Source organism: Nyctibius grandis, chromosome 12 (assembly GCF_013368605.1).
Source record: "Nyctibius grandis isolate bNycGra1 chromosome 12, bNycGra1.pri, whole genome shotgun sequence".
NCBI classification, from domain to species: domain Eukaryota; kingdom Metazoa; phylum Chordata; class Aves; order Nyctibiiformes; family Nyctibiidae; genus Nyctibius; species Nyctibius grandis.
The window spans coordinates 11,959,406-11,975,928 of NC_090669.1; the positions used below are offsets into that span (position 1 = coordinate 11,959,406).

The 16,523-nt window shown below is 37.4% G+C and overlaps 1 protein-coding gene across 1 annotated transcript in view; it reads right to left on the reverse strand.

Annotated features, from left to right (window-relative positions):
• Window positions 1-16,051, reverse strand: part of CEP89 (centrosomal protein 89) — a 30,238-nt gene extending 14,187 nt beyond the window's left edge. Inside the window, exons 1-13 of the mRNA XM_068411320.1 lie at window positions 15,948-16,051; window positions 14,001-14,107; window positions 12,576-12,731; window positions 11,753-11,954; window positions 10,454-10,559; window positions 8,804-8,832; window positions 7,490-7,544; window positions 5,890-6,108; window positions 5,352-5,494; window positions 4,933-4,983; window positions 3,757-3,840; window positions 2,699-2,806; window positions 26-137 (exon numbers count right to left, since the gene is read on the reverse strand). Of these exons, the coding sequence (XP_068267421.1) occupies window positions 26-137; window positions 2,699-2,806; window positions 3,757-3,840; window positions 4,933-4,983; window positions 5,352-5,494; window positions 5,890-6,108; window positions 7,490-7,544; window positions 8,804-8,832; window positions 10,454-10,559; window positions 11,753-11,954; window positions 12,576-12,731; window positions 14,001-14,107; window positions 15,948-15,986 (1,411 nt within the window). The 5' untranslated portion in view covers window positions 15,987-16,051. The remainder of the gene's footprint in view (window positions 1-25; window positions 138-2,698; window positions 2,807-3,756; window positions 3,841-4,932; window positions 4,984-5,351; window positions 5,495-5,889; window positions 6,109-7,489; window positions 7,545-8,803; window positions 8,833-10,453; window positions 10,560-11,752; window positions 11,955-12,575; window positions 12,732-14,000; window positions 14,108-15,947) is intronic.
• Between the last annotated feature and the right edge of the window lie 472 nt (window positions 16,052-16,523).

Here is a 16,523-nt window from a genome sequence, read left to right on the forward strand (position 1 = left end):
AACCTGTAACAGTCAAGCACTTTACCTTCTTTAACATGTTGTCTGTGACTATCTTTTGCTTTAGCTTGTTGAAGTTCAAGTTGCTCCATCAACAGTCCATTTTCTTCCAAGACCAGCTTGGCCTGACTTTGCAGCTGCTGCCTGCAATGACAACTGGCTTATAAATAATTCAAATATTAACTTATGTCCAAAGAAAAAACATAACTGACTTCCCACAGTGTAAACTTATAAAATCATATTTGAACCTCTTTAAAAAACAAATTAAAAACCCTCATTGAAAGCAATGTCAGAACCCAGGGTAAGCTTGTTAGAGACATGAACTCACAACCTTCAATATGTAAATTATTTTAAATAATATTTAAAATCTTTGACTAACTACAGCAAAAATTCCCTACAGAAAAAAGGAAAAATATGTATGTGTGAATTAAAATCATAGCATCACAGAACGGCTGAGGTTGGAAGGGACCTCTGGAAGTCATCTGGTCCAACTCCCCTGCTCAAGCAGGGGCACCTAGAGCCAACTGCCCAGGACCATGTCCTGATGACTTTTGAATATCTCTACGGATGGAGACTCCACAACCTCTCTGGACAGCCTGTTGCAGTGCTCACAGTGAAAAACTGTTTCCTTAGGTTCAGAAGGAACCTCTTGTGTTTCGGTTTATGCCCATCAGCTCTTGTCCTGTCACAGGGCACCACTGAAAAGAGCCTGGCTCTGTCTTTACACCCTCACTTCAGGCATTTATACACAGCCTAAATGTGAGCCTCCTGAGCCTTCTCTTCCCTAGGTGAAACAGTCCCATCCCATCTCTCTCAGACTTCTCTCATATGAGAGTATTATTAAAGCTACATAATGGTGCCAGATGACTTGGGAGACAGCTACGTAACTAGTGACTGAATGAAACTTGTTTTCAAAACATGATAAATTCTTGGATAGGATTTGGATCTACTTGGCTTTGATCTCTGGAAAAATATTGCCAGGGTGTTTTACGGGCCTGTAAAGAAGATGGGGGTTTAAACTGATCTATCCTGAGCAGAGAACTTAACTCTCTGCTTTATAACTAGTATTAATTCTACTTTCAAGAAAACCAATACCAGTCTTTCTCTTGTTAACAAAAGCTTTAGAAACTATTTGCTGTTCTAATAAGAGCTTAAAAAGTTGATAAGTATTAGCCAGAATGCAAGTAGAAATCCAGTACAAGTGTCAGATGATATCACATCAATTTAAACTCAAGAATTGTCATCCATCAGTCAGCAAGAGTAGCCTAAACCCAAACAAAGTGTACCAAAATAAACTGGTACCAAGGATTTCTGATGACAGTAACTAACACAACATATATCTACTTTTCTCATGTGTGGCCTGACCTAGATAAAAATGCATCCTATTGTGTATAGATCTGGATACGGACAATTTCCCCTACCATCAAATCATATTCTGACTAAAATTTAAGCTGAACCATACAGCTAACAATTGTTGTATGGCAGCTGAAAAATATAGTCTTAAACAGTCTACCCTGACGATTTTTGCAAACACAGAAATGGAAGTCAGCTTACACTTGTATCCATGAAAATCTCTGTAGCCAGGAGCTTGTAAGTTTAGCTGACTTATTTAATTTACTGAGAGAATTACTGCAGTGGGCATAGGAGAAGGAAGCAAATGCACATCAGCCACTTACAAATTGGTTAATAGCTAAAATAGAGTTCATATTGTTTAACCACTTAAGACTCTGCATGTTTTCATCTGAATGGATAAATATGAAATGAAAACTGAATGACAAAATACATTGGTTATTTGTGACAAGGAAGGTCAGTGCTGATGTAAGATGCGGAGCAAAAGTTTGGTAATCTGACATCCCTACCTTGCTGAAAACAAGTTTTCATTTCATATTTACTTCTGTGCCTACAGAAAGCAACATTGTCCTTTCTCAGCCTTTGTTTTGGTAAATGAGAAAGGCCAATCTGTCTAAACTCCAAATAAAAGAAGCCCTCCATTTCCTTGACTACACCACAAACCCTTTCAGCTTTGTTTCTCTGTACTTAAATATGGATGACTGGGACTCTCCAGGGTTTTCCATATAATGGTGGTGTTATTGCCCAACCTCTACCAGAAGGACCTGTTCTAACATACCCCAGGACGATACTGCCTTTTTTTTTCTTTACAGCTGTTGCCCTAGAAAGCTAACAATCATCTTGCAATGAACCAGTACAACCAGCCTCTTCTCCATCTCAGTTACCAACTGATGAATGCCTGACTTAGGTAAATTGTTATTAAGCCTCACATGTATTTTATACTACTTAATTTCATTATGTTTGCATTGTTTCATTTCTCAAGAACATAAAATTTTCTAATGCCATATTCCAATACCGTTTTACATTAATGAAAAACTGAGGTCATTGGCACATTCCTACTATTACTAGAAGTGTGAAAGTTAAGTATGTAACCTGCAAGGTCTGGGACAGAATTACATGGGCTTCAGGTGCAAAACTGCACATTCACTATTTTATCTTTACTCCAAAATAATTTCAGGCATTGCAGATCAGCATTGTTGCAAGAAGACATATTCATGACCCTATTAACTCTTGAGCAAAACTTAATTGCTTGAGGGGAACAAAATTTTTCCTTAAGATCTGTAATCTTAAGAGTTTGCATGCAACAAGCAAAACAATGAGTAGCTTTTAAATTAATTTCTAGTAATATAACTTGCCATTCTGTAGGGGTAATAAAGTTGTTTTTATTTAATTGCTCATGCAGGTCTTCATTCTCCTTCACCAACTCTTCAACTCGTACTTTAAAATTCTTCATATCCTCCTGGAAGACAAAGGACTCCACATACAATTCTTTAGAGGTAAGTATTTTGTTTTAATTTTTACATCGACAAAAACTTTTACAAATATACATGCCTGGGTGCCTTCTAATTCTTCTTTTAACAGCATATTATCTCACTACTCACTCATCTTTAATTCAGATGGGCATACTTAACTTCTAAATTGCTTCATCAATCTAGTAATATTTGATTCAAAATAATACAGATATTTGATTTGTGCAACATTTTTGCAAGTGTCATTCGAATTAAGCAAGTTGTAGATCCTTAAAATATGGATTTAAAAAACTGAATTCTGGAAATTACTAGATGATACTATACATTTTCAGTATGAATGACGTGAATTTGAATATGGTACGACAATACAGTGAATTTACAGTAATATAAACCCCGTAGTGTTTTCTACTCATTTTATGGCTTAATTTTTTGAAGGAAATAAATTATTTTGAAAAGCTATGGCAGTTCTGCTCTGAAGCAAATCACCATTTTTCAAAGATTCGGTGACAAAAAAATTTCCTAAGAGCAAAAAGAGTACCCATTCCGTAATACCCATTCCTTAAATAACTAGAAATAAATATTCTTCTACCACAAAATCCACAGGCCTGTAAGTGGAAGAGCAGCTATACAGGGCACTGCATCCGCATTATGAATGACAATAGCAAATTCTTTCTACCACTGTCTGTGTTCATGGTTTACTCTACTCAGAGAGCACAATTCTTGTAGATCTCAGTGTAGTGCCTGCTTCTACATCTGAACAGGCTGACAAAAACGAGCAAGCCAATTAGGATAAGATAGCACAATAACTGTGCATGGAAAAGTAAAACAAAGTCACTTTTAATTTTAGGCAGAAAACAGCTTTGACAAATCCCTTTAAAAAATTTCAGTAATTTACTTCTGCTTTAGTGTAGAAGTGTATTTTCTTTAAACAGCAACTTGCCTCATGTTCAAGATTTAAATCTTCCTTTTCTCTTATTCTGTCTTCATATGCCAACAGAAGAGGTGACAAATACTTCATATCCAACTTAAAAAAAAAATCAATCCATATAAATCAATTAAAAATAATAATCTCATCAATATTTTTTACTACTTCTCCTGCTATATATTGCTATTTTTAAAAGCTATTAAGGTTTTTTGTATATGCTTTGCAGACAAAAGTGTAGGACTCATACAACATGCAGACCACTGTATGCAAAATGATGTTGCAGAAGCACTTAATAGTGCCGTCTTAGGAGCAAGCTTTGGAAAGGACAAGGCTGGATGCTATACTTGCACACTTCACTAAAAAGCAGTTATTACTTATCAGTATATGTAATGCAGCAGAATGTGGATGCAAATTAATACAAAACCAAACTGAAACACTACAGTGAATACAGTTGATAAATTTAGCCCAGATTCATTAGTAAGCAGGAAAGGAATTTTTACACTCTCAAACCTGCATCTTTAAAACTAAATACATACATATGTGATTCTTGGATATTACAGCTAGAAAGACAGAGCAGAAGGAGGACTTTCCTATTTCTGTATAGTTCTGAATAACAATGAGGAAGGAAAATTTAAGATCTGGTTAGCATTTCAAGGAGAAATTGTTTCACATATTACAAATGCATTCAATTTCACAGACTCTTTGCCTTCTCCTTGCCAGAAGTTCATAGGCTACTAGCTGACCCACGACCATTCCTACCACCAGAATCACTGAAATATGCTATTTTCTTTTAGCATAATCTTAAAAATAATCACAACAGAAGATTAACAATTAAGGAGATTAACAATTAAACAATAGGCCTTGTCTATATGCTAGACAATACTAAGAGAAGATGGTATTTATGATTCTCAGGGTAACGGTACTTAATCTGCAATCAGTAGTTCAAAGTTGGTGATTGTATGCCGTTTGTAGCTTAGTGTAAATTCAACTGGAGCTGCACGGATTCATTGCAAAGTTCTGCCCTACATCTTTTTATGCAACAAACATAAATGTTCATAATATTCTATTAGTACGTTGATAGTTCAGCAGAGTAACTAAATAATATCCTGAATATTTTGGTTCCAGTAAAGAAATTCTACTACTTTACTTAGAAAGGAATGAACAGGTAAGTGAAAATATTATTTTACTTACCAGCCATGGTGGTGGTGGTCCTTTCATGGGTAAACTTTTCAGTTTTAGATGCTAAAGTAGATTTTTAAAAAGATACTGAAATTATTTCCTGCTTTTGAAGCTCCAACCAGTGTCCACTGCAGTCACAACTATTACCCCAAACAAGCTTATGTTTCTAATTACATGTGTTGCATATGGTATGTAAACACACCCAACAAAGTCAACAAAACTGTAAGTTCAATATCTTACTAATATAGGAGAAAGTTTAACTTCTTAAAGTTAGACTTAACAATAAATGTCTATTTTAAATTTCAGAAAAAGCCTATGCCATTTGTAGACATTGTGGCAAATATGGAGAAAATAGTCTTAAGAACTCGAAGATGAATGAAAAGACAATGGAACATTTCAGTACAAACTGCATTTATAACCAAGATTCTCACCTCTTCTTGGGACAATGGCCTGAATTTAGTTTGATAGCGACTTAATTCTACATTTAAACGATGGACTGTTAGTTTCAAAGCATCATTTTCATCTACCAGTTCTTGTGCTTGTTGTCTGATAGAAAGCAATTCTGTAGCCTCCTCTATTAAAACAAATATCCAACAAGAAAGATCAATCAAAATTCAAGAAATGTTCACAATAATGTGTTAATTGTAAGGAAAAATAAAACAAAACACTAAGCTTGAATCATAAGAGAACTTCTCTCAAAATACTGTAATGGAATAATCCCATGAAAAATTACTCTCAATAAACCATTAGATTTCAAACAACCAAGTAATTTTTTTCCATGATCATGTAAGTATTCCTTGACAAAATTTCTATAAGTGTAGAAAATACTGTTCAGAAACTACTTCTGCATAGATACTTGCTCAAATAAATGAGTGGAAACCTACTACTGCAGGAATAGGTTGTAAGAAATTAGAAAAATCAAACAAGATAACTACAGAATAGCTTACATTGAAAGAATGTTTCTCCCACCTTCTCTATGTGACTCCTCTGCAGCTTCTTTAAGTGTTCTGTTTTCTTGTTCTAGTCTCTTCAGCTTTAATTGCTGTTCTTCCATTTGCTGTTTTGTTCCCTCAAATTGTTGGACCATAGCCTGGTATGCCTTGTTCAGAGACCAGTTTTCTTGTTTTAGTTTTCTGAACTTTTCTTTAATCATATTTTCTCGTGCTTGCCTTGCCCGAATAGACACATCTGTAATGCCACAGTACAATGTATTTAAATGTTACTCAGACTTGAATATGAGTTGCAGCAAATTACAATCCATTTTTTCTAATATTAGCATTATGTATAAATGATACTTTAGAAGATAGAAATCAGCTCATGGCTCCCAGAAGATAAGGCCAGAGAGAATGAAAAAAGTGGATCTGGAAAGAGAGCAGAGTGGCTGCAAGTTCCCATCTTTTCTCTCGGACACTGAAAATACTGCTTCCTTAAAGGGCAAAGAAAGTGTCAGCAGATCTCCCTCTCCCTAGCACAGGTGCCTAGAGAGGTGAGAGAGAAATATCTACTACAGTAAGCAAAGCGTATGTGCCCTGCATGGACTAGTCAGTCCTCTTGCCCCCTTCTTATTTTAATCACCTGTGTAATGAAAGCTTTACCCTCCTTCCCACTGAACAGGCTTCAATGATCTGTTACTGAATATGTTACTTAACAGTCCTTACAAAAGTAAAATTTTAGATCATCTACAAAATCGTGGATATATTGTTGCATCAGTAATAATGGATCGCAGTTTCAAATTTTTCTTTTCATCTGCATGGGCTAAACAGCTTACCTATTAAAACGAAGGCTGAGATTTCACCCTTACCGTCAAACTTAAGAGCCAGCATAATCTAATAGCACACAGGCGTGAATATAACTTAGTACAGAACAGTTCCTTAGTGTAGGATATATATGAAACCCAAGAACTGGTTTGGAAATGCAGAGCTATCTGTTATTGATGACATAGAACAGCTTCATGCGTTTAGTAATATTTCAGGCACTTACGGTCACTGTTAACTTCCTGTGAGAAGGCGTAAGATACTTGACAGCACAGAAATAGACAAAACTCCATGAACTTGTGATAGGCACACACCCGTGCATGCGACACACAACGTTCAGAGGTGCTGTGCCTGGAACTGTTACATGGATGCACTAACATACAAGTAAGGCGCTAGCTGAAGGTAGACCACATATCTCATATCACTGTATGTTTATCACTTCAGTTGCGATGGGGTACTTAATAATGGTGACATCCTCTAGCATAGATGAAACTTAAGGGATTGGAGAGTTCCAGTATGACTTTAATTTCATTACATCGTTTCACAATCATTTACTTAAGACTTCAAAAGTCACTCAGATTGGAAAAGAAACGCAAGCCTAAAACACCTAACATAAAAAGCCTGGAACCATTGTTTTTCTACATATCACAGAGCACTCAGCACTTTCATCTCCTGTACAGGAGAAATACTTTTCTTTTTTCCCCTCCACAAATTAGGCTTAGAGAATATAAGCAGGAAAATGGGTTTTTTTTGGATACATATGCATACTACTAAAATAAAGATGTGTAGTAAAGTCATAGAAAAATCAGAAGTACCTGGGGATGGTGGAGGCTTTTCACGTATCAGATTTTCAGTTAATGATTTTTCTTCCTAGCACAGAAATAAAAAATGAGACACTTTGCTTTAACAGTTACCCTTTCTGAAGTACTCTGAACAGCATCACTGTTGGAGAACTTAAGAAACAGAACTTTTGAAGCCATTTCTTTTATATCAACAAAATTTAAGGTTGGATGCACTACTGACAATATACAACTTGTCATTTACCCATCCTGACATCGTTTTGTCACTTATCACTGCCATCAGTCACTTGTGGACACTTGAAACTTAATATTTTCTTTAGTTGTCAGAGATGTACAGTTCTCAAAACAATTTTATGGCTGACATAAAAGTTACATAAACATAAAATTTCTTGACCAAACAGGATAGATATTGCTCCCATTTGTTAGTTTGTATAAAACATGACTTTAGAATAGTCAATTATGATATGAACTGTCAGGCCCTAACTGGGAATCAGCGAATAAATTAAAACGTAAAATGTTCTTCAACAAAGTTGAAGAACTTTGTTATCCCTTTGCTGGTTAAAAAAAAAAGTACCTTTTTTTACATTTTCAGAAGGTTCTTTCATCAGGAAAGAACTACAGGCTGAATTTATACTAATGTATTTACTTGAGGTGAATATGATCGATATACAAACTTTCTCCATGTTTTTATGAAACAGCAGTGAAGTTCTGTAAGGATATGATGCCATGTAATTTAACATGCCAAGACACTGATGACTAAGTGAGTCAAAACTCAGGAACAATTTCAAAAGAAAATATATGTGGTCAAGAACTTGAAGAAAAAAGTTATGTTAATGATGGAAGAACTGGCAGTTTTTTGTAAATAATATTCCAGCAAGCTGATCTGAGAAACTAAACTTCTGGGTATTCTTTTTCAAGCTTAGGAAAGCAGTCAGATGGACCCAGCTGGAAAACTAGATAAAAATCTGGTGAAGCCAGGCTCCAAATTTGAGAATTATCAGTAAGAGCTATCTCTTACTATAACACAATGTCTCCCACTCTGAGCTGCTTTCTTTTGCATGAGGAACAACAAAAGATATATTAAAAAAATAAACAAACAAAAAACCCACAAAAAAAAAAAAAAACACACCTCACCAACTTTTGTTTGGCCTGTTTACCTATATAGTGGTATTTTTCAACAGGAATGATTAGCCATTCTTGTACTCCAAAAGAAAAAGATTTCCTAGTGGCAATGAATTAGTTTTCTTTTAACTGACTGTAAACTATCAGCTCTTTATAACACCCTTTTTTACAAAATGCATCACAAATTAACTTACATGAAAGTCTTACCTTTAAATTCAAGCCAAGATGTTGGTCTTCTGTTAAAGAAAAACAGATCTTTCAGTCAATTAAAAACAAAAGTATTTGTAAGCCCATAAATTATAAGGGTTCATATAGATAGGTAAGTACATATATTAGATACTGCAAATAAATGTAAGAAAGTCCTCCCAAAAACACAAATTAGATCACTGGCTTTCCATTATCTCTTTCATGGTGTATCAGGATACTGATGTGACACCTTACTTTACCTCACACTGTATAGATGCAACTATGGAAGAAATGAAGTTGTATTGTTGTCTTCCACTATTCTTTTACAATTTGACTAAAGGACAAATGAAATATTTTCATTGATTTTACTGGGCTTGAATCCTATTGGAGCTCTGAAGAAGGCAAGTGCAAATTTGACAGCTTCCAAGATCTGCAGCACTTACTATGTAGAAGAGGGATTAGAAACATTTTATATATCCTATTCTTTCCAGTTTAATGCATCCACTTCCCAAATGGTTTTATCAAAGCAATCCATTCTTTGTAGATATTGTTCTCTATGAAGCTTTTCAAATAACTCCACTGAAATAATATTGAAACAACACTGGGATCCAACATGAATAAAACTTAGAAAGAAAAGATTTTTTTTAAACGGACTGAGTTCTGCTTTCTCTTTCCTATCCAATAGCTACTAGAGTGCTGCCATCCTCTGTAAAAACTGCATTTCACAGCTCTGGAACAAATTCTTATTTCCTGTTTTCCTGATTTTAAAATAGTGGGCAAGATAATTATACAACAGAACTCCTATGCAGGTAGATTGGTCTTGCTGTCTTGGCATATTTTTTTCTCCACAATATCCTATTGTTACAAGAAAATAGCCTAATGACAAGGTCCAGTTATGAACCAAATGTCCCTGATCTGATCAAATTACTTATTGAAAAAAAATTATTTGTGAAGCTTAACAGTTCAGAGCTTAGGGTGATAACCTGAGACTGAAGGTGATGTTCAGCTCTCTATTCTGTCAGAACCTTCCTGTGTGACCTGATGTACAATTTTAAGGCCCAGACCTCAAGACAGCAAGAACGATACAACTTCTGTAGAAAAGATAAAACAATCCCAGTATCGTGCCATTTGATTACCAAAAAAAGTTCTTATGATGATTTTCAGACATGACATTTTTTTATCCAAGAAAAATGACTAATTAGAAGTATTTTCTTCTATCTCTTAGGGGTTTTTTTTTAACATTGGTATTTTCTACTGTTTTCCATTTTTTGAGCACAGTGACACTCCAGTAGTTTCCAGAGTATAAACTGGATTGATTCTGGCACATATATCAACAGAAACATAGTAGAGAATTAATGTACTAAACAAGACAAAGAGTTCACAAAACTTTTTTTTCCCCCCTCTTTTTACACTGGCTGATAGCGGATGTTTAGGAGTTTCAGTTATACAATGAATACAGACCAATAATCTTCCCTCATTATACAGATTTTTAATTTCCTCTAACTACTAGAAATGGCCAAGTATTTAGCAGCATTTCTTTCACTGCCCTTTTTTCAAAAAAAAAAAGGAACATATCGTTATCATATAGTATTAAATTTATCCTATTCAAATATTATTTTTCCCCATGATATTAAAAGGTACAGCATTTTGGCTAAAGTTAAGTTTATTTACCTTTTATTTGCACGTTTGACCTATCCTCCAGCACCTTGAACTCAGTTTCATGAGAAGGCTCCTCTTTCTTGTCAGCATTAGTACCAGGAGATGGTGAACACTCTTCCTATGTAAAAATAAGACAAGCCTATCTAAATCATGGTAACACTGTTAAAATAGCCCACATGTCTTGACAGCCGTATGAAAACTTTAGTGTACTAATGTCCCAGTCACATTTGGAGTTGTACTCCATGATTTTACAATAATAAATGATAAGATATACTTTTTTGTTATGTATACATTAAAAAAAAATTTTTTTTTGGTTTTGTATACTTTTTGAGGGTTCTATGTAAATAAAATCTAAACCTTACAATGATCAGCAGGAGGTAGGAAACTATGATAGTCATTTAGTTCACAGAGCCAATACTCCCTGTCACCTTATTCAGTCACAAGAGTTTGTGAAATTATCCTACATTTGCTTGTTCTGTGTGGTATCTAAGCTTGCTCTCTTAATAAAAGATCAACCATTTATCTACTATATCACAGCACTGAGATTCATGAATAATTTCTGACATTGTTTTCACTGTTTTTCCCCTGTTGATCACATGCCAGTGTCCCACATACTCCACTCACTTTTGTTTTCTTCCTTTCCTCTTACTACTTACTCTTCACTTTGGTGTGTTTTCTGATTTATTTCACATACATAGCATTTTATTGCCTCTTTACTACTCAGTTACTTCTTCCTGTTTGTTAAATTTTTACATAATTTTGGACACAGATGCAAACTGAACTTTAAATGTGCCTTGGGAGTATTAAGCTGCTCATTCCTGGTTAAGACAATCCAAACCTATAACATAGAAAAATCCACTGGTCTTCAGGACAATAAAGTAATTTATTTTGTTTGATTCTGAATCTCCTTGTCACTATATAGGTCTCTGCTCATTAGCACAATACTGAATGAATAACTAAGCTTTCACTATTTGTAAAAGTAAAGTTCCTAGTGCTTTTAACAAATAATCTACTATATAAGCATCACACTCAACGTAAAATATAGGTCATTTTACAAGACTAAATTATGCACAATACCAGTGTTTTCCTACTAAGAAAAGGTTCCTAATAATCAGAGATATGGACTCTGTGAGGATCAACAAATAAACCTAACTCATGCAGGAGTAAATGAACCACAAAAAGAAGCATGCGGAATACAAATTGAATAAATGTCTATAGAGTAAGAAGAGAATGAAAAGCCTTAGAAATAGTTACTATTTGCATTAATATATTAAAACACGGTAAAGGAATTAATGGATTTGAAAATCCTACCTTTTTTTTTTTGCAGGGAACAGCATAAATAGCATTGGTGCTAAGGCCTTCTTCCCTTTTCTCATTACTCTGACAGCTGGACTCTGCCTCTTTATCAGCATCTGAAAGATGGGTATCCATGTCCTCATCCCCACAATAATTGCCTGATATTTCCAGGGGCTGTACAGGAGATCTGTCACCACCACCAAGTTTCCAATTGGGCCTGGAAGCAGAAAGCAGTTTAAAGCCTGTTTCAGTGTTGCTTACTCTTCAAAAAAAATAAACACTAGTAAATAAGAACCATCAGTCTTGGAATATACACAAGTCCAAAAAGCCAACACGGAAATCTAAGCTTCTGTCAGCTGCAAACAAGGAATCTAGCCTATGTGTATGCTTTAAAATAGACGACTAAAACTGGAGCTACGTTTTCTTCTCTATCATACAGGAAATGCCAGATTAGAGATAGAAGGTTGCTAACTCTACCGAAAGAAGAGCCTGAAATAATTATTTAGCACAAAGGAAGTATCTGACATGTAATTCAGATGATTCCTCAGTGATTAACTGTTTGTATAATTGATCGTCATTTGGCAGAAATAATACATGTTTTTACTTGTGACTGCAGTACAATCCAAATCTCCCTCTCTGAAGATTGTATGCGTGACATCACTTTATGAGAAATGAAATAAGGACTGTAGACACTTCAGACCCAATTTATGATGTGAGAAAAAAGTAAGTGGCTATAACACCAGGAGTTGAATTAGTTTGCTGTAATTCTTCGGTAAAATTATATAGTTGACAGATTCTGTTTCTAATATAAGATACCAAAACAGAAAGTACACACTACCCCATTCCGAGCTCTGTGACTGTCGCATATGGTTCAAAGTGTTCTTGTTCCACATAGGCGGCATCACTTTCAGAAAGTGATTGCTGCCGAGGCTGAGGAATAGCAACAGTGCGCCCTGTTAGTGTTGTTGCAAGGATAGCTGCTGCTAGAGCAGATCTGGAAGAAAACAGAATAAAGCAATGAAACGATACTGATGTCTTCTCTGTGGTCCACATATTACATTTTTTTTCCATTGCAAAATGTCTTTGCTATTTAAGCAAAACAAAAAGTTCACAGTTAACAAGCATAAACGCCACTGAAAGTGCTAAGGGACTAGTCATAAACTATGAGCAGCTCCCAAAGTAAAGCACAAAACTGAGCAAGCTATCGTAACGCAGCTATCTAAGAGTAAACTACAATACCTATCAGTTTTTCCAAATCACATGCATGAAAATAAGGGAATATATGGAGTTACGTTCCCAAAACTGACATCGATAATTTACATACTTAGCATTCACTTTAACCATAACAATACTGCTTGGTATTGTGTTGAAAACATGTTCCCTGTTCTGCTATTTTGTCCTCTAGTTTCCATTATTCCCTACTCTGAACCTGTTATTTATGATTCTGAAGCTGTTGTTAAATGCTGGCGCACTGCAAACTAGGGCAAGCATAAGTAGATCGAAGTGCCTATTTGTGGGATGCTGCAGAGTATAGAGACGGGTAAAATGAAGCGGAAAAAACAAGTAGGAACAAAGATTAAAGGAGAGAAAGGGTGAGCACTGTAACAGCAGTGACAACAGCTGAAGGTCAAAAAGGAAGAAATGAACTAGGATTAAGTAGGAATGTTACAGACACTAGAAAGACCATAGAAAAAACTGGAATTGAACTAAACATAGAAAAAACATAGAAGAAAAATAAATTTGTATTTTCTCTTTATGTAACTTGCTTATATAGATAATTCAAATCTAATCCAACATGGTTTTACATGCCAGTTTTTAAAGTCCCTGCTTTTTTTAAAATATGCAATAAAATGGCATGTTAGTAATGTTTAATTTATGCTTTTCTAATGAGTTCAAGTTTCCTGACTCATGGTACTAGTACTGCTACAGTCCTATACTCTACTCTAGCAGCCAAATTAAAAATGGCCTTAACTTTAAACAGTCCATTTGTCTTTAATTGACTCAGATTTATAATAAGTTTTTATTTAATAAGATTTATAATTCGTTATGGTCATTGTCCTAATGATTTAGCATGCTAAGGAGTGGGAGAAAAATATGTATCTGTCTTTAAAGTTCAAAGAAGGGAACTGTCCCAATTAAAAATATATTCGATTTATGAAAAGGTTTATGTAAATACTGCAGCAAGGGCATGCAATTCTTCTAATCATGCTTTTCTAGTATGCTATTGTAGTAGACGAAACAAAAAAAATAACTCAAAACGTACCTGGGCCTTTCTGGAGAAGGGTTTGGACTACGAGGGGGAGGGGTGCGGGGAACTGCAGATTTAGGAGCTATGGTAGCAGCAGGGATCAGGCCATGAGCTATATGTTTCTAAACAATTTAAAATAAAATTAGTTGACAATGACTTTAAGGATCACAATGAAAAAAATACAGAATCGAACATGCACATAAACTAACAATGCAAAATAATATAAAAGGGGAAGAACAATCACATGCAATTAATGTAAACAGAAGGCTTGAAATGGTTCCAAGTTTAACTTTTTAACATGTATGAACAGCTGCTAATGAAGTTAGAAATGTAATTTACATAAGACCCATGAATGTAGGTTCTCCACCCACTATATCTGAGTCTGCAAAAACAGAATTTTAACTTGAAGTCAAGTTTTTTTCTTGTGTATTTACAAGAAAAAGGTAGTACTAGAAATTAACTTTTTTTCAAAATCTCTGAACCCTGCTTCAGAGTAACAATATTAGTCCCTTTCTTGCAGAAAGAGTCTGTCAGTCAGAAATAATCCTCAGTCACAGCAGTATGAGATAAAAGAAAAAACTATTACTAAACAAATCTTGCAGTCAAAGGTTCAACCTGAATAAAAAAACTATCCTAATGTGTTTTTATCAGCAAACCCAACAATTTTTTTAAAAGGATAAAATTAAATACCAGCTCAGAAAAACTGGGACCAGAGTTCCCTACAAACAGTACTTTGTACGGAATCAAATAATGGTTGAGGTTGGAAGAGAGCTCTGGAGATTGTCTAGTCCAAGTCTCTGCTTAAAGCAGGGTCAACTAGAGAAGGCTGCTTGGCATCCTGTCCAATGAAGTTTTGAGTATCTGCAAGGGTGGCGACTCCATGACCTCCCTGAGCAACCTGTTTCAGCGCTGGATCCAGCCTCACAGTATTTTTTTATTATTATTAAGTTTAATTTTCTGTGTTTGAACTTGTGCCCATTGCCTCTTGTCCTCTCTCGAGGCATCAGAAAATACTACGATGTCATAATAAAGCCCATCATCTTCAGACAGATGTTACTGTAACAGGCTAAGTTTCTGCTATTTCTGCTACAGAGATTTTTTTTTTTTTGCAATTATTCTTTGTCTTCTCCAACGGGATAATGAACAGGTGAACTGGGAAATATTGCTGCCTTTACAGAAAGTCGCATCAAATAACTAAATGGTGCATTACAAAGACTGTCTTTTTACTCGGTCTTATCTTGCAACTGCACCGCTCCCTAATTCTGGCAGTCAGGCTGGCAGGGACCATTTTGTTCACTAAAGGCTGTTGACGGTGTATGTCTTACTGTAATTACCAGGGAATACAGCTGTGGTAAAAGGATGCCTGCTGTCATCCCACAGTAAAAGACAACACAAGATCAATACTTTATTTTCATTGCAGTATTACAAAAGCCTTCAACTACTTCAAGTACATTAAAAGATAACACCCGCACCGTTGCTGACAATCATACAACCCTTGGCTGCTCTAAGCTTTCATATGAACTCTTATCAGTTCCCTTTACGGCAGCGAACGCAGCTTCCAGGATCACCTCAGCAAGCGCTGGAAGCGAGCGAGCTGCCCTTCCCCTGCGGGGGCTCCAGCCGCCCCAGCACCCAGCGGCCTCCCTGGAGGGGAAGGGCGCCGGGAGCACCGCCCCCGCCCCGCCACAGCCGGGTGTTTCTGGAGAGAGAGACAGGCCCGGGACTGAGGGAAGGGAGCGCACCAGCGCCCGGGCTCCGGACACCTCCTTTTCTTTGCTTAGGTTTTATTTTACTCCCCGTTTTTCACTTCAGTCAAACTGCTCAGCGATCGCCGGCGCCAACGGCAGGCCGCAACCGCCTTCCGCGGCGGCCTCCGCTCGTCCCGCCCGGGCGCGGCCCCCGCCTCCCCGCTGGCCCCGCTTCACGGGGACGGAGACCCGCCCTGGACGGGGCGATACTCACGAAGGAGCCCTTCCGGCCTCTCCTGAAAAAAAACGCCATAGGGACCGGGTAGCGGACGGGTCTCTGCCACCGCCGCCCGACTACTTTCTCCGCGCTTCGGACGCTTCCCCCGTCGCGACCCGCCTGCTAACAACAGCGCGGCGGATTTGCTGCGGCTTTGCGCTCCCCCAATCAGCACGCGTCTTACTCCCTCCTCCTCCGGCCTTAGCAACCTACCAGTGGCGAGGCCCGCCCCATCCCGCCTCCTCATTCGCTCACGGACGGCAGAGCTCTCGCTCCCTATTTGCGGCCGCCGCTGTCAGGCAGGCGCGCGCTCTGAGGCGGGCTGTTCGTCTGGCCGCTGTGAGGCGAGGCCTCTCCCGAGGCGGTGGTGGGGCCTCCTCCCCGGCAGCGCTCCGCCGCGTCCTGCGCGGCCTCCGGAGGAGAGGCTGCGACCCCGGAAGGTCGGGGCGCCCGGGACGGAGCTCAGCCTCTTCTGGGCAGGTCAGCGGTGGGCCCGCGGCCGCCCCTGGGGCCGTGCCCCGCTCCTTTCAGGCCGGGCTGCAGGATGGGGCTCAGGGTGGCGGTGTTTGCGGT